The sequence below is a fragment of the Chelonia mydas genome, chromosome 11 (assembly GCF_015237465.2).
Source record: "Chelonia mydas isolate rCheMyd1 chromosome 11, rCheMyd1.pri.v2, whole genome shotgun sequence".
NCBI lineage: Eukaryota > Metazoa > Chordata > Testudines > Cheloniidae > Chelonia > Chelonia mydas.
In genome coordinates this window covers 20,966,702-20,986,162 of record NC_051251.2, presented here as the reverse complement: position 1 = coordinate 20,986,162, position 19,461 = coordinate 20,966,702, and the positions used below count along the sequence as shown (strand labels likewise).

The following is a 19,461-nucleotide window of genomic DNA, read 5'->3' as shown; positions in this document are numbered from 1 at the left end:
GTAAACAAACCGTTCCGGCCCGCCAGCAGATTTCCCTGATGGGCCGCGTGCCAAAGGTTGCCGATCCCTGGGCCACAGTATACATCTAACTAATTCATCTCTTTGTTTAGATAGAGTACAAGGTATGTAAAATAGGTCAAAGCCATGCAGCTACATGAGTATTATCTCTTACATTTACTACATTATGCTATATGGTTGGTGTAGAAAATATGTACTTAAATACTGTTGCCCCTGGGCTAAGCAGTGGTCAAGTTTGTGGCCTTACAACAGGTCATTTTGTGTTGTTGGATGGGAACTGACGTCATAACCAAACACATTGTAAAATGTTTGTTTATACTCTGTATGCTTTCTTACCTACACTATATACATGAGTCCAGTTACTGTTAAACCAAAATGGACCAAACCTCACATAAACAACTTTGGATACCCCAGAGCAATATCCCTGAACAACCACTAAGAATTGCTACCTTCATTGCTCCTCCAGGCATCATACTGTTTGCCCAACTGACACAATATGTTCCACTTCTGACTACCTCTCACTCTTAAGTCAGGAGCCAGAAAAGCAGCAACAGAATCATGCTGGGCAGATTCAGTAGTGCTCAGCTGATTCATTACATTATTTATTACAATATTTCTAAAAGATAAACATAGAAGGCCTTAATATTATATTTAATATTGAAATTTAAGTATTGACAAATTACATTAAAGGAATGCTATTCTTTCTTTGGTGTCTGGGAGTAACGTGCATCTGTAATTTCAGTAATTAACCCAAATTTACTGAACAACTGAGAGAATATACTTTAGTGAACAACTGAGCTACTAGGAAAGATGTTGTCACAAGACAAAGATTTGAAGTCTGCTAGAGTTGCATTTCCACAAATCTATTTGGGCTGACCACAGCATAATGGATGTAGATATATATGGAGAAGTGCCCTGTTCACTGAATTTTCAGTAACTGAAGACTTTTGAGGGATCCGTTACTTCAAATGGCTTCCCACACTTGCACTATCTATAATTTCTTTATAAATTGCTGAGTAACTGTTTCTTTGTATTCTGATTTCAATTTAGATTCATTAGTTCTGGATTATTATTCTTTTGAGTGTTTTCATTTGCCCATTTAAGGTGGCAGCTTAAATTGCATCTGAAATACACAGAACTTAACTAAGGATTACTGCATGTATATCTATGATCTATTTTGACATCGCTAAAATACTCTGAAGTAGATTTTAAAATCTGTGTTTTCATGGCTGAAGAGTGCATTTACAGCACAGGTCTTAGTTTGGTGAAATTGGAATTCTAACTGTACACAGATTTTTGCATGAGTTGTGAAGAAGGCAAGTTCATTTCCTTTTGAATAATGTGCAGGATGGAGACAAAGGAAGAGTGCTTGAAATGGCCAACCAACTTCTGGGACTCTGTAGTCAGTTTCCATAGTGGATTTTGATGAGGAACTACAGAGTACATATGAAGCATTCCAAACAGCACACATTCTCATTATTAAAAGCTTTTATTATATTACCCTCATTTTGGTGGGATGTAATAGAAGTCAATATCCCTGAAACAGCATTTCCTTTCTGGCTTTGCTGCCAAAATCCTCCAAGTACAGCACATTGATCCTGTGTTAGAAGAAAGGATTATATAATTATGTTTTTGTCTGTATTTCTTCTGTAATGTCCTGATCTGAAGTTAATAGAAAGACTCCTGTTAATTTAAAAGGGCTTTGAATCAGGCCCTAAAAGAACAGAATCTAACAGCTTTTAGTCAGAATCCTCACTTGCTGTGCAACATTTTATATATATAAAAATAGGCTGTCTTCATTTTGTTGCTATTTGTTTTTCTGTTGTTGGTCAACCTTAATAATACAGTGACTGTAACTACACTATAGTTATATTACACATTCCACTAAGGGACTTACGCTTTCCAATGCTAAACAGTACTGTGCTTACCGTTAGCCACCTAGAAAATCACAGGAACAAACACTGCAATCCACAGAGACTGAGTTAGGTGCTTAGGTGCCTTATACAATGAAATGAGACATAGGCAACTAAGAAATGCAATCCACAAAAGCCTAAGCTAGTCAACAGAAGATGCCAAAAAGGGGGGTTTGTCCTAAGCCCTGACTATCTCTTGGAGATAAGCACCTATCTCTGCTTAGTAATCCATGAACAGGAACCCCTTTCTTGGGGTCAGGAGGCTTTAGGTGCCTATTGTGATAATTTGCCCTACAAATTTGTCCTCATTGTGAGCTCAACTCTAATAAGTATGCAAAGTTCATAAGATGTCACAATAACCTATAATAATAAATGTTGGAGGGAAAGGATATGGAAGGGAGACAGACAGACTAAATTAATCCAAACAAAAAGACCTATTATATAACTCAAGGAATGTGTTAAGATCACGCTTGGTGAACAAGAAAAGCATGGAACAGAAATCAGTGAACCAAAAGTGGTGTGTTGGAAAGTAGGCCTAATTAGTGGACAAAATAATGAGAGGATGGGCTATTCCATCCACCATTCCCTTTGGGGATCCTTAAAGAAAGAGGTTTGGGGGAGAAAAATTGGCTATTGGAGTGAGCTTCACTATCATGGCTACCATTCTCCCTGTCTCTTGGGACTCTGGGTCTTTGTTGTCCTAATCCTGAGAGATGTCCTCACCAGGCCAGAGAGAAGGACCCAGATAATATTGCCATCTCTGCTGAGTCCAGATGAATCCCAAATACCCCCTGAGGTGAAACGGGATTGAAGTTTTAACAGCAAGAGCAACAATACCAGCTCCAGGCCATCTCAACAAAATTCTTTCCCCCTGCAATAGAATGATTATCACCATCTTTGATACCACTTAAGAGACTGTCAAACAAGGGTTGTTGTTTTTTTTCTTTCTAAAACTGTCTCCAGCTAAAAGGAACAACAGTCATTCTCTTTCTCTGGCTCAATAAATATTTAGTATTTGTTCACAGGGGACCAATCACTGGGCAGAGAGAGCACGTGATAATGATTTAGTAGCCCAGTGATTAAGGCACCCATCTGGGAGGTGGGAGACTCAACGTCCAGTCCCCCTGCTCCAATCACTATTTCTCTAATGTGAACACCTTCAACAGGAGAGCCTGAGGGACCCCTACATGAGACTATCCATAGGTCATTGGTTAGAACATTCCCCTGAAAGGTAGGCCACCTGTTCAAATCCCTTCTTTCTATCAGGCAGAGGTGAGAATTGAATCTGAGTCTCCCACATCCCAAACCACTGCGCTAAATGTTATAATGTGGGAGGCAGCACCACAAGCAGAGCTTGAATGGGATCTGATCCAATAGGTGGCTTCTGCACAAACCTACCAAATAGGGCCCCACACTTGGTTTACACGGACGAACACCTGTCTTCTCCAGGTTCATAAATTGCTCTGGGACTTAGGTGGGAAATAGGTATCCAGACACCTCGGAATGAGGCAGCAGTGTGCATAGGTGGAAACATAGGTGCTGAGGGAACTTTTACGCTGAACATGTGGGCGCCGAGTGACGTTAGGCACCTACGGAGTTCAACAGGATTTCTGTGGATTGCAGTGGAGCCTAAAACTGGGTCTTAGGCACCTATATCTGAAACTTAGATTTTTAGGTGCCTGAGTTCTTTGGTGGATCAGGAACCATTAATTCATACAACTGAATAGTTAACCACATGACTGAATTACTTATTATTACCTCTTTGGTGGTGGTCTTAATATATACACTATTAGAAGCTATGTATACTAACTACATTATATTGGTATGGTAATTATTTTCAGTGATATAGTGAACTTTCCAGTTATCTGAATTCATAGTAATTAAAAGTATCAAAAAGCATACATATATCAAAAAGCAGTGATTGCACTGTGATGTTTAACTATACCGTAATTCCAATGATACTACTATCCAGTGTGACCATTGGTTTATTGTACAGCACTTGGATGATTATCATCAGGTGTAATATGAACATGTGGGAAAGGAGCTAATGATGTTTCAGTAATTTAATGGACTACCAAAACCACAAGTTCTCCATAGTGAAAATGGGCTGGTTATCTACAGCCATCAGTGCACCTAAAGCAGTGTGAACTATTATATTTGTTTCTGGGGAATTAATGTTTCAAGACCTCCTTCTGGCTAAACACACTTTGAGAAGTTCCTGGCTGAGTTTGTATGGTTATTCTAAACAAATGACACTCCCTCATTTTAGCTGCTCAGACCTCATTTGTACAAGCTTTCGTATGGCTAATGTGAAGTACCCTACTGCTTTGCCCTAGAGATTGTGGCTTTGTGCAACTGGTGTTTTCGCTTTGTTTTCATTCATTTCATCCGAGAAATCGTCAAAATAGATGTCATTACTCAAGCTCTGCCTCACTGGGTTTTGTTTTGTTTTGTTTTCATAGAATTCTACATAGCAGTTATTAGCATTGAGATGTCATAATAGCATGGATCCATTGATCTGTTTTTTCTTTATAAACACTGTACAATGAATTCTGAACATTGACTTCTCAATAGATTTGTGTACAAACTGAATGCATATTGCACATTTCTCCTTATTGTTAATTAATTATCCTATAATTGAAAAGTATATATTTGGGACCTTTACAGCTCTTTACAATCCTCTGTCTTTTTTTGCTGATATCTGTTACAATTGATTAGTATTCTGAATGTATCTAATGTTTTAGTAACAAAATCAAAAACATTTCATATCCAGGTTTCAGAGTAACAGCCGTGTTAGTCTGTATTCGTAAAAAGAAAAGGAGTACTTGTGGCACCTTAGAGACTAACCAGTTTATTTGAGCATGAGCTTTCGTGAGCTACAGCTCACTTCATCGGATGCATAGCATATCGTGGAAACTGCAGAAGACATTATATACACACAGAGACCATGAAACAAAACTTCCTCCCACCTCACTCCCCCGCTGGCAACAGCTTTTCTTTCTTACTCTTGGAGAAGGGTTCAGCTGATCTCTCAAGTAGTTAATTACAATTGATAAGAGTACAACTTTGTTTCTAATTTATGTATTGACAAAAGCAGACCTGTTTTTCTGTTTCAAAGGTAAGCTATCGTTTTCAGATGGATTGAACATTGCTTCAGTTTCCAAAAGAGAGTGCTGGATTTGCATTAATTATGTTTATTCATTGTATAGCACAATGAAACTAAAAATGTGCCAAAAAGATGAAAGTTTAAATGTCAATACATAGATTTGCACTGGAAGAAAGTTGTATGTAGGGCTTCCATCTGAACAAACACTAGTAATGGAAACTTTACATGAATTCCATATTCCTAATTTGAACATTTACCAGTTACATTTAAAATACAGAATGTGCTTTCTTGGCTGCTTGAAAAGTTTCAGTAAAAACTGCAAAGATTCAGATTGAAATGTTCAATCTGTGCCACGTTTGTGTTTTCTTTCATATTTTCAGCTTTTCATGTTGCAAACAGCACAGTGAGCATACTTATAAAGCTGTTTCTGTTTTGAAAGATTCTACTGGTTTGAGGCATGCTACCTATATTTTAAAAGGAGAATATACCACTGGAACTGGTAATATAAGTTCAAGCACTGTCAACCGTTTTTTGTTTGGTTGGTTTTTGCCTCAGTTTGCCACCTTTTCTGGCCTTCTCTTTCACTTTGGGCTGTAAAATACAATTCTGATTTTCTCTGAGATCACACAGAAATGCTTGCTCATAACTTCCCCCTCTCTCTTTAAGATGGCAGAGCAGGCTAACAGGAATATTTTAAAATCAAAAACGTTCTATTTGTGAAGTGGATTCAACAGTCTTCAAAGGGAAAGTTGTGTTTGCAGCTTGCAGATAGGCTGTGTCAGATATCAGGACTAGATTCCAGACAAATGCAGCCCTAGAGAGTACTCCCCAGCGCAGAAAGGGCTCTTCAGCAGAATAGAAAAGATCACAGTGCTTTGGCATAAGGCAGTGGTCCCCAAACTTGTTCCGCCACTTGTTCAGGGAAAGCCCCTGGCGGGCCGGGCCGGTTTGTTTACCTGCCACATCCGCAGGTTCGGCCGATCGCGGCTCTTAGTGGCCTCGGTTCGCTGCTCCAGGCCAATGGGAGCGGCTGGAAGCGGCAGCCAGTACGTCCCTCGGACCGCACCACTTCCAGCAGCTCCCATTGGCCTGGAGCAGCGAACCGCGGCCACTGGTAGCCGCAATCAGCCGAACCTGCAGACACGGCAGGTAAACAAACCGGCCCAGCCCGCCAGGGACCTGCCCTGCACAAGCGGCGGAACAAGTTTGGGAACCACTGCCATAAGGCTATAAAACCCTTTAATCTACTTTGCCACTTTCCCAGCTGAGTGACAAACTGCACATTTTTCTCAAGAGTAAGCAAGAGACTAAAATTTCCTTCCATTTCCTGAAATGAGTTCTCTCCTCCTTGGAGAAAGATGTGGGAATCCTTCCTCCTCCTTCTCCCCATAATGTAGTTCATTAAGCTGTTACTACGGAGGCCTATCCACCTGTTTGGTGTCTTCCAGCCCAGGGGATGAGCACAGAGCCATGTTTCCTAAGAGTTGAAAGCACGTAGCAAAGAAGAACATTTCTCCCTTCCATTAGAGGACTGTAGTCCCAAACACCCAAAAAGCTGAAAATGTCTAAAAAGTCCAAAACGTTTTGTACTACTGCCTCCTCAAATGTTTCATCTATGGGGAAAGGTCGACTCTTTACTCTCAGTCAGAGAAAACTGGCAAAGATCAGCACAAGCGATTTTGTGCCTTGAGCTTTCTGAGAAAACATGTCACAAGGTTCATAACACAAGAAGCGTGCAGCGAAATCAAAAGGAAGAACAGAAGAAAAAGTATCCAAGTAAATACTTTTCTTCCAAATTAAAGTCAGAGGAAACTGTCTATTCTTTCTTTGAAAAAAATAATAAGATCTAACTTAGAAAATCCATGCAATAACAACAAAATAAATTGCCATACTGAAATACTGTAAAATTATAGGGTCTAGAACCTTTTTCTTCCATTCCTTAATTAAATAGATGATTAATTCTTTGAATAGAACTTTTTTCCCATAAAAGGTTCAAGAAACAAGAAAGTCAAGGGCACTTTAAATTGGGACTCTGAAACATATTCAGCATCCTTCAAAGAAGCCCTGAACAAAATTTGATCTGTGCCAGATGGTAGTAACCTATGTAACAATGAAGAACAAAACCATATAGATTTGCATCAGCAGGCTTCAAGGAAAGAAGAGCTTTTTCAATGGACAATGAGACAATGAAAGTCATAATCTTCACAGAAAATCACCTATCTGAATATCATTTGTGCATATCATACAAACAGAAGGCAGAGTGGTTCAGCATGGAAACAGAAAATCACACAGAGCTCTTGCTGAACTTTCAAGTCTTCTTATAAAAAGAAGATACCTTTGAAGCATCACAATCTATCTGCCAACAAGTCAAAACACTCTATGCTTCTCAAAGGAAAAATACATCAGAGTCCTGGGAGTGGGCAACCTATCTCATCCCTGGGCCTAATATGGAGTTACTTCAACTCTTAATATCAGCATCAAATAAAAATAGTATAAATCAAGCATACTCTTCATAACTTGAGTGGCTGAGGAGGCCTTGATTCTCTGTCCGAATTAGAGATGACCTTGGTTCCTCCTTGACAGTGGTTAAGCTGTGCAGGCCTCAGCACCAGGGACCCCTGCACCACGCAGCCTCAACCTCACTCTTGAAAGAAGTATGTTCACTGAATCAGATTATTCACATTAAATCACTGAGATTCTCTTCATTTACTGATGTTCCAGTACTCTGAAAATCTATACGTCATCTGCAAAAAGAAAAAAGAAGACAGCAAAGAAGATGACGATGACAAATCACTATCCAGGATCCAGGAGTTTAAGCTGTTCTACAGATCCTTTAGGATGAGATCTTGAAGCACACATCTCCTGGTTTCTACAGATAGCCAGGTTACCTAATCCACTTTACAAAATCATTTTATCTCAGTAGAAGGTAATACATTTGGTCATTCAACCCTTTTTTTCTGCTTCTTTTGAACCATCTCACTTATAGATCCTTATTTTCTATCATTCAAAACTGCTTCCTCATAACTAGCCTCCCCAAGGGAAATATTCAAAATTGCACTCAGTGGAAGTATCCTACTGTATTTTACACAGTTAAAGTTGTTGTTATTTCATATTGTGTGTTATGATAAATATGCATGTCTCTACATTTGATAAAAATAATTTGTTAGTTTATTATGAAGACAGCATGTTTTTATTACATTTCTGTTAAGAGGTGGAGTTTTGTAAATGATGTTACATACATAGTTTGTCCTTAGCAATGTTAATTTTGTTGTTGTGTTTCAGAGATACACGTCCTTTTTGTATGTGTGTTTAGGTTTAATAAAGATTGAGTTTGTTACATTTTAAATAATTGGGTTGGACGGGTCACTAAATTATTAAGTTCAAAGAATAAGTGGCGTTGACCAAACTAATAATGGCTCGTGAGCAGATCTGTATTCCTGATCCAGCAAAGAATTTAAGCATGTGACTATTCACATACTAAAGTTAAGCTTGAATTTAAATGCTTTGCTGGATTGGGTCCTCAATGTGCAACTGACATAATACGTACACTCACTACATAGCTAAATTAGCTAGGCATCTGTTTGCATCCCAGCTTTTACTTTCAACATTAATAGGTATTACAGAATAATTATAGATGACTGTGTCAGAACCAAGCTTAGAACTCAAGACTCTTGACTTCATAGTCCCTACCCATTTGTCAACAATGCCTTCCATCCAAGTCATTAAATCTGTCTGTGCTTTACTTCATTTGGAAAAAATGTGACTATTAATAATGCTTTGCACTTACAGAGCTTTTTTCTTTTGTAGCTTTCAGTGCTTTTATTCAAAAATGAATAGGTTTATTGAAAATCAATTGGACTTCTGCTCCTCTATCATTGGGTGCTTAAAAACTTCCCCTCTCCTACCTTGATATCTCAGTTATCTTAAATACAGAGCACCTTACACGTCTGGTACTGTTGTGTAGTGAGAAAGTTATGGGTCTTGCATCTCCTTGTTTTGCCATAAACTTTCAATGTAATTTTTAGGAATCACATAACTCTTTGTTCCTCTGTTACCCCTCTGGAAATGGATCTGTATTAATTTCCCCCGATCCGAGGAATTATTTTGATTGGGAATTGAAGGAGGATAAATTTTACTGGGGGGCAGGGGGATTTCTTGTATTTTTCAGAAGTAGTCTGGGCCAAAGACCTCAATGACAAACATACTCTGTTGTCTTTTTTTCCTGATGGCTACACTGATAGAGAATCATATCAAGTAAAAAGACCATAAATGACTTTTTGATTTTTCTAAGGAGAAAACAAGCAGGATTTTATGTGCATGGCTGATTAAAACCCATTAGCCCTTCATTATGTGTTATATTGAAGCCAAAAGAGAGAGAATCCTTCTTTTGCTCCCCTTGAGATGACCTTTCCCTATGTTCCATCATTCTTTCTTTTAGGATCTCAGGGCTTGATACTTCCCCATGATGTAGCAGACTGAGAGAGAGAGAGAGAGAGATCACGATAAATAATAGAAAGTGAATGACTTCATAATTTCCTTATTTCAATGTCTTATTTCAATCTGACCCACCCACATTTTTGCAAACAATTAAGTCTTTGATTTCTGTTCTTTTTAGGGAGTAGTACACATAGGGTTTTTTTTCTTTAAAAGAGAAAGAAGAGTGGAAGAGAGAAGAGACACAGTAATGTATATTTATACCTATATAAGTAGTTCACAGAATAATGTGCAAATAATGGAGTTTTTGATTTCCTAGCAGTATCATAAAATTAAAAAGCTTGTTTTCGGTCACACTGAAAACACTTTTTTTTTTTTTCCAAAAAAGTGAAATAAAAAAATTCATACCAAATGAAACATCTTGTTCAGCCTGAAGTGCAACTTGTCTTTTGAGAATTTTTAATGTTTAATTTTTAAAAGAAAATTAAAGGAAATTTCAAAATAAAAAGTTGCTTTGAATTGAAAAATTGAAATATCTTATTATTTTTAGTTTTTTCCAACTGAAAGAGTTTGCATAAATTCTTGAAATGTTTCGGCTTCACCAAATTTGCATTTTTCACCAAAAAAGCTTCCAGAGTTTGGAATCCTTGCATATGCAGGTGGATTATTACTCTGTGCTCCAAATAGTAAACACATTAATTATGTTCCTAATTTATCTGCTTCAAGTGATTTGTCTTTTGTCATTAATTTAAATAACAGAATATAAACCTTAGCATAAACTTTCTTCTGACTTCTCTATTCCAAGTTTTTGCCCCCCACATGATCCTTCTGTTCAAGCCTTCATTTCCTACCAACCCAGAAACATTGTCAGGCTCTCTTATATCCTGATTACGGTTGATAAGATTCACCTGATCTGAGTCAGGAAGAATAATTTTGCATCTTAACTTAGGTTTCTAGCCTCTAACATCAAGGCTACTTGTTTAAAAAGTCCTACATTCCTACATGGGGTTGTAGAACTCTGCCACTCTGTTACATCTTGAAACCCTACTTTTAATATTTCTAAATTAGTAAAATCCAAAATTGTTATAGCTTTGCTGGTTAATAATTATATAAAATCATATTAACATTCTTGAACGAACTTATTTTATAAAGAAAATAAATTGATAAGGAATATTGGATTTTTATATTTTTCTGTGTGTTTCTATGGGGACCTATTAATTCCAGCATCATAGTATTATTTTAATAATTGCTCTATTTCTGATGACATCAGCTATAACCAAAATAAAGGAAAATGTTTCCTTTTCCTCTTATTTTTTCAAAACACACAATTGTCCCTTAGTTATTATACATGTGCAAAGCAGTGAGATTGCAAAAGTTTAACTGAGTTCCATATTTGATCCAATAAATTAGTACTATTTTTGTGGACATTTTCATGCATGTGCATCTCAGTATGAACAAAGAAATACACTTTGAACTGTATGAAAGGATGTATTAAAGGATTTCCATCTTAATCCATTCAAATTATCCAATCCTAGAGTAATCTAGAAGAAACAGAAACCTTTGTTATATATTGTTTTAGCTCCAAAACACTAATCTTGGGAAACATCTATATTTCTGGTGGACATAATACTGAATTCTTCCTGGAGATTTGTGACATCCTTTTTCTTAAAATGGACACTTCTGCAATTGTAGGCCAAGATTGAAATGCAGGAATAGACAGACATTTTAATTAGTTCAATTTCACATGATCCATTTTGTAAGCAATGGAAAGATAGCCCAAACTGGATTTGAAAGCTATCTGGATATTTAAGCAACCTAACAATTATAATTATTTGAACTTTTCAGCATCATATACATGATATTCTACAATTGATTTCTTCTTGATGTCACTGAATGTTTTGTGCATTGAAACAGACATAAATATATTAATTTCTTGACATGTTCTGATGCTGTTACTAAAGTAGGCACCACTATAATGGAAGACAGTAGGTTTATGCCTGAGCTGAATTGGGCTTCAAGAGTATTATTATTTATGTTACATAGTGCCTAGGGCCTAGTGAGAATGGGCTACACACTGTACAAACAGAGAAGTAGGCAGGCCCTTCACCAAAAAGATTACAATTTAAATAGCCAAGACAAAGAGTAGGGGAAATGAATATATGAGGAGACTGCTGTTTGCAAGTGTAAAGTGATTGTCTCTAAACATGTTAGTTCTGCATGTTGGGGGGAGGGTGGGTTGGGGGAGGCATAAAGGATAGACTAGGATAGGGGTAATCCATTATTTTATTGTCAAGGTCCAAATGTCTTGTTAAAGGTATAGTCAAAGTCCAAACTCCAGAGAAAATAACACTAAAATAATGATGATAATAATAATAAGTAAATAAAAAGATTTTATGGCTCATTCAAAAATGTGTGGTGGTCCAGATTTGGCTCGCAGTCTGCCTATTGACTACCCTGGCTAGAGGGTTTGGTTTGTTTTTAAATCCTTTGGGTGAGGGTGAGTTAGGAGTCTATTAGCTGAATAGAAAGACAAAGGCAGAGAGAACATAGAAAGGAAAGAGTTAAGAGGGCTAGGGGAAGAGTGCAGGAGGGCAAGCCAGGTGACGTAGGAGAGTATAGTTTTCCCAAGTCCCCCGATGGAAACTAAATTCTGATTCTGCAGCCCTTACAATGGAAGTATTCAAATGAGTAATCATTTTCTCTGATTATTTGAAATAGAATTTTTGAAAAGCCCAGTAACCTTTATGAATTTTTACTACAGAGGATACATGTAGACTGTCTTGTGAAAATGGAGGAAGATGCATTATGAATGAGAAGGGTGATTTAAGATGTCACTGTTGGCCAAACTATTCTGGAGAAAGATGTGAAACCAACCACTGTTACAACTACTGTCAAAATGGAGGAACTTGTGTAGCCTCTGCTCTTGGTAAATATTTGCATGCAGCTTCTATACTTTTATCTTGACTGAAATGTTTTGATTTATTCTACACGTGTACCCAATTTCCGCCCCCCCCCTTTTCCTTGAACTATTTGTTGTAACCTTTTAATGGATTTCAAAATTTCTATCCACACATAAAGCCTCTCCTCCTCAACTTGGTTTTTAAAACCTACTACAAATCCCTTACATTATATAAACCCTGTCTGTCTTGTTAGGATAATGCCATAATAGGGTTCTTTAATTGGAGGTAGGGCTTTTTCCATGATCGCTGCTTTCTCCTGCTGCTCTCATCAGAGTGCTGGGCACTTGACCACCCCGCTTTGCACAAGATGGAGCTTTTCCTCTACCCCATAAAAGATCATCATCATGCTGACCTCTACGTTGTTTTACACCAATGCTTCTCTTGGCAAGAGGAATGAAAACACTTCACTTTATTAAATATGAAACAGACATTTGAGACAATATCCAAAGCCTGCAGCTTTGGTACAGGTAACCTGCTGTTTGTATAACATGCTAGTCAGGATGGTATGGAATTGTGCATTCAAGCCACAAGTCTTGCTCCTTCTGACCCCGGGGCAAAATTGGCTCCTCTGCAGCCATAAGTCTAAACTCCTTCTCATCTCTGAATCATGTCTCATCACCATGTATGGCATGTGTCCATGATATAACCTCTAAATATTTGAAAAAGGTGACACTTCATTTTGGATTCATTTAACATGTTTATTACTGTGTGTGTGTCTGTCTGTCTGTCTACTGCACCTAATTTCTAAAAATTCTCTAGTTTCCTAGCCACCTTGGGCTTGCTGGAATTGTCCCCTTCTTTCTTTTTCACCACTCCCATATCTGCCACTCAATTTTCATGGACAGACAAGTGCATACATCTGCATGGTCATCTTTCCAAATATTTTCTTTAACAGCCTTTGATCAGTGGATACCAATCTGTTCCTGCAAAGTGTCTCCTGGCATCTCAGTTTTAAAAAGCACCTGTGTCCCGTGTGGTTTTCCCTGTAGAGAGAGGTGGATGGGATGCCTGATATCCGTTGGGTATGGGGCATGGCCCCTCTTTTTCTGATGAAACCTCTGTTGGCTTGGGTGCACTGTCCTCTGCTATTGGAGGTGTTTCCTCACTCCCTTACACCCCTTTTTGGCTATCTGCCACCCTAGCTTATGGGCAGGCTTCTAGATTCCATATTCACCTTATTCCTTCACCCACAATAGCCCTCCTCCTGAGAAGGAATACCAGCCAGGGAAGTTCCCCAGCATTTTAGCAATGGAAAGGTGGTAGTTATGAGCCAATTCCTCCTATATATTTGTGGGGAGTACATCTATACCTACCCCAACGTAGTATCTGATGGCCTGCTGATGGCCCCCTGTGTCCTGCTTAGGGGCGTAGGTCATCTCCAGCTGCTGTGTCCCATCTCCTATCTTTTGCTTGAAGGGTAGCCTCTGCTGTTACTACCTTCACTGCTTCCTGGCCTCTAACTCTCGGCTCGGGACCGGGATAGGGGAGCAAATAGACTCTGCTCTGTTCACTGCTTCTGCCCTGCCTCTCCTCAGGCCGGGGGGTGGACTTGGCTGTAGTTGCAGTGCTGAAAGGAACACTGCTGCAGTGCTGCCAGAAGCAATCCTGTAGTCTCCTCTACCAGGCATTTCTGCAGTTTGCTTAGATACTCCCTCCCACCCTCAAGAGCTTGAAATCGAGAGTTAATGAGGCCCAGTCAGCTCCCCTAATCCTCCCCACCTTCCAATAAGAGGCAGAGAAGCTCTTCCCCAGGGCACACTCCCACATACAATTTGAGATGCAAGGCGGGGCTGAGGTCCAGAATGTTTAGACATAAGCTTTTTCCCCTTCCCCCTCATGGAAATTGGCCATTCCTGTACTGACCCTGATATACTGCTGTCCCTGCCCCTCCCAAGGTGGAGAAGGGCAGAGGGAATTCAAACACACTTGCAGCTAATTCAGTTTACAATAAATGGTGTGTCATACTACAGTTGAAAAACAAGGCAGCATCCCTGCTGAGTCTTTAATTGTCACACACCCTCTTTTACAAACTACATTCCCTAGTTAGACTATCAACAGTAGCTCAGCATGGTAATATAACCCTTACCCATAATTAAGATATATTGTCATGTTATGATATATGAGGATGTGATTACGGACATACTGTAGTACTCTAATGTGTGTTAGTTTACACTATGTGTGTCCTTTAAGATTTCCAAAAAAATATTTGTGAATACTTCTAAGTGCAATAGTTTCCCCTTAGGTAGTATATACAGTGGGTTTGAATAGATTCACCATTACACTGCTCAGTAAAGGGGCTTCAAAGTGGTCAGAAATGTGACTTGCATGCATTTTAAAACACCTTTCCATTTCCAGACAAGTGTAAACAGGTCTTAGCATAACACAGAATCAGGCCCTAAAAATCTGTTTCTGTCTCAAAATAGTTTCAGCATTATTGGAGTTGGGCTCAAATAGTAACCCAAATGTATTCTAAATAAATAAATACAAATTCCTTCTTGATATTCTGATACTATAAATAAAATGAGTCTGGTTAAGGAAATGCTTTTCTAATGTGTGCATATAAATTCTGTTCTCTTTTACCACCAAATAATTAATAATAATTTGATAACTGATTAAGTCAATTGCAAAGAGTTATTCGTTTTTTAAAAACATTATTGTGTTAAATTTTTGTTGAGCATTATATGTTGTAGAACCTCATCTGCACACAAATGTTAATTTGTTAAACAAATCCCACTGGCAGTTCATGGATTTATTCATTGTTGGTTTACTTACAGTTAAGCCTTTTGGCAAATTCCTATGTGGACATTATATAACTAGAGTTGGGGCAGCTTTAATTAAAATTTATAAGTTTATGACAGTTGTATTGAACTACAATAATTGAACAAAGAAAATGTCATCAGTTAATTAAAAGCACCCATCTAAGAGATCTAATTAAAAGTTTGGATAATAGTAATGAATATTTTCCAGCAAACCAAATTAACAGGAATTTTCAAAAAATAATTAACATTAACAGTAAAAGTCTAAGAAAAATACAATTGCTTTTCTCTTACAGAATAAAAGTACAAAATAAAATAATAGAGCAATAAGTGAGCTTATTAAAAACATTAACAAGGTTTCGGAAGATCACAAAATTAGATAAACCTGTATTCCTAGTATATTTACAGGAAGTAGAATTCTTGATTAGAGTAATTTGAAATAAACAGAAAATCAAATTGGCTATTCCTTGGCACAGGTAAAAGAAGAGTTGATGAAGCATTTATGCTTCTTTAAAAGCCTTCTAAATATCAGTCTTAATAGACTCAGAATTGCAGCGTAATCTGCCTTTTTTTAACCAATGTATGGAGCTTCTATTTGATGGAGACTTATAAGATGCAGGCCAGATTTTTGGCCCACGCTGAACAACTCATTTGTACTCCTCACTTGTCACAAAGAGACCAGAACCTTCCTTAAACAGAGAAGCTGGGGGTTATTAAAAATGGGATAATGCCCAACTAGCATTGAAGTAGTGTAGCTATCTCAAAATCATTATCTCTGTCCAGCATCAGTTGGGGAATGTTGGGGGTGAGATGGAGCATAACTGGAGTTCAAGGTGCTCTTTTGATCCATAGTTAGCACAACGGTCCTTAAGGAGCCACTGCAAACAGCATTGTTTAGAACAGTCCCAAGACTGCTCTAATTTACCCCATGGGCCAAACTAGCCCCTGTCTTCCCCCAAGATTGAGAGAGTGCATACCTTGGTTTTACCAAAGGATCAAGCCCTAAATTTCAAATTACTAACTGTGTGTACTAAAAATTTCCCCAAGAAAACCTCCCTCCCCTGATGGGTCTTCAATCTCATGAATGTGAATTATTGTGGACACACAAACTATAGATGTTCTTTATACCAGACAAGCTATCCTTTAACATACTATCTTTGAACTCCTTATATTAGACTGCACTCTTTTCTGTAAGAATGGTATCAAATAGGATAGAAAAATGAAAGACAGTGTGCATATTCCTATACACCCAGTGAATACAGTGAAACCTGCCAAGAGCAGCCACTCATGGGAGTTAGCAAAAGTGGGCAGTTATAAGAGATGGTCTCTTTTCAAAGGTTTGCACACAAGAAAACGGTGGTGTTCCATGGCTTCTGCAAGTAGTGTCTTATGACAGGTGGTCTCTCTTCAGAGGTGGTCTCTAAGGGAGGTATTGCTCTATTTAAATTCCTGGTCCTGAGTCTACTATTGCCAGCGTGAACAAAGATCTAATCTCTGATAACATAGACATTCAACTAGATGATTTGAAATTTCAGGAAACAGAGTTTTTAGTTTAAAAAAATCAGAATGCATATAAAAATTCTCACCATTTCTCTCTGTAATTAAATGAAATAGTTCTATCAGCTGTTTACTTCACCTAATACACAAAGCAGTATCTTCAGGCTTTCCTTCCAAGAGACTTCATTCAATATAACATACAAACTGTTTCTCAGATAAGTATTCAAATTGTTGACATATCCTGAGCCAACACAGGTGAATGTCCACTTTTAGACGAGTCCGTATTCTTAACTCTTCTCATATATAATCCATATTTTGAATTTAAGATGATGGCTAGATTGAGAAAAGACAATCTCATAGACACTAAAGGGGGAAAGTACTGACACATTTATTTTTGTAGATGAACAGGACAGTTTATTTGTTACAATATAGCAGTCTAAACCTTTACACGAGGATCTAAAATCTTCTGTGTAATCTGATCACAACCCAAACTATAGATGTTGATCTCCCCCATCCACTTACATGGCTGACTATTCTTTCTGAGAAACATTTTATCTGAGTCCCCCACACTTCCCATTCTTAAGTGGTTTGTTCGTATCCTGCTGCCACAAGATAACTACATGTGCCTCTGGCATCACATCTGCTTTACCTACCCTCAAAAGTTTTTTTATAAAATCAAAACAAGGTACACTCTAATTAGCTTACTAAAATGCTGTACAAAACATTTGTAAAATGTATAATAACTGGAATATATTTTCTCTGCTTGTTCCCCATTCCATCAGTTTTCATGTGTTAAAGATACTGTAAGACTCAATAGTCATTCATATTTATTTTTCAATTTTTTACAAGGTAGTCTGACCTCAAGGACTAGCAACTTCCAACTATATTAAGCAAAATATAAATTTTCAGTTTTTAAGAATATATAAATACATTGTTGGTTCTTTATTTTAAGTCATTTTTATTTGTTTATATTTACAAGCAGTTAGTAGGCATAGAATCTGGGCAGAATTTATATTATTTAGATCAGGGTCAAACAAAATTCACTTCAAAATAGGGAATATGTACTTTATGAACCCCCAAATCAATTGAACCACCTACCTTGAAAGAAGCAGAGATAGCGAATACCAGAGAACAGACTAAACACCAATAAATTTAGAAAGATTGCAGTTAGTAGAAATCTTGCATCACACTCTAGTGGCCAGGGTGGAGACAGAAAGCAGGAGTCAGCTTTCACTAACTTTCACCTACTTAAAGAGATGGCATTCTCTAGTGTAGAGCTTGTCCAACTGGAGCATGTGCTGAAAATGTGGTGTGTCAAAAGTTGCTGCCTTCTTGTTGCTTTTACAGGCACTTAAGTTTGGAGAACACAATGTAGACATTTAATTACAGGAACTTCCGCAAGGGGATAATTCATTGATGGAGGTGGGGGAGGTGCGGCCAACATATGAAGGATAGGGGAAGAGGAAGACAATGTTGCCATGCAGCAAGTGCTGTAGAGTATGCTAATTGAGGAACAGAAAAACTCAGGAGGGTAAAGATGAAAGAAAGAGCAAAAAGGATATAGTGTCAATGTATTTTATTTTTTCCTTTAGAACACAAGTTGACGCAAGACTGTTGTGTGATTATGATTTCTACCTTGATATGGTTGGGTGTACATAAGGCAAACTTGTAAAAATGTTCTCCATGCTATTATCTGATATCTCTGTTAATAATATATCATTCTTATATAGCATTTTTCATCAGTAGATCTCAAAGCGTTTTTTAAAGGATACCACTATTATCATCATCCCTATTTTACAAATAGGGCACAGAAAAATGATGTGACTTACCCCAACTCACATCATACGCTAGTGGCTGAGCTGAGAGTAGAACCCAGATTTCCTGCATGGCAGGACACTGTTCTGTCCGCTAGACCACACTACCTCCTTGGTGTACAGTAGTATGGTGTGGTAACTATTATCGGCCATTTTATGAGTTTTAATAAAACAATCTGAGAAGTATTTTAAAATTTGAAGATGGAAGATGCTTTATAAGAGCTAAGCATTATTTTTAAAAATATTATTTTGGATGATAATTGATAATAAAATGATAATATTAATGAAAAATGAACTGCTCACATTTCTAGCTGACACATTAAATTAAATGACAAAAATAGGTTTTAGAATAAAGTAAAATAAATCTTCATATAACCGTCAAAAACTGGCCTATTTGTAAGCCTACTGTTGCACAGAAGAGAATAAAATTCTCCCATGAACAGGCAAAATACGCTTTCCTCATCACTTTTTAAAAAGAAGAAAGAGCTTGACAAGAAAACATAGGCTTCAAACTTTTAGATGTTATTTTGTCATTATTATTTTTTAATATTCTTAGGTACCAGACGACAATGGTTTAACTCAAAACTGTCTGAAACCATTAACCCAGTGGCAAGAATCCAAATACAAAATATACAAGAGTACAACTCTGAGTCATTTGCTAAAAAAAAAAAAAAATTGCATGTCAGCATCTGAATTCAATATCGTTGATTTGGTGCTTAGAGAACAAGAGACATATTTTGATGAATAAGTAGGTTACTGCATATTCAACCAAGTTGGAGCTATTTTAAGTTGATGGTTTCATTCCTACAGAACAAGTTATAGGAAGAGATTGGCTGATTGAGCACTAATCTCATGGGAACAATGTACAAACATTTCAACTTAGCATTCACTAAAACAGCAAAAGAGAATTTTGAAAAAGGAATAGGAAAGAAGTGAAGGGAAGAATGCAGAGGAGGAGAAGAG

The 19,461-nt window shown here is 37.6% G+C and overlaps 1 protein-coding gene across 1 annotated transcript in view; it reads left to right on the top strand.

The window, feature by feature from the left end:
• The window catches only part of LRP1B (LDL receptor related protein 1B), a 1,293,242-nt gene that overhangs the window by 1,219,642 nt on the left and 54,139 nt on the right, over window positions 1-19,461 (top strand). Inside the window, 1 exon segment of the mRNA XM_043525164.1 lies at window positions 12,233-12,397. Coding sequence (XP_043381099.1) covers window positions 12,233-12,397 — 165 coding nt within the window.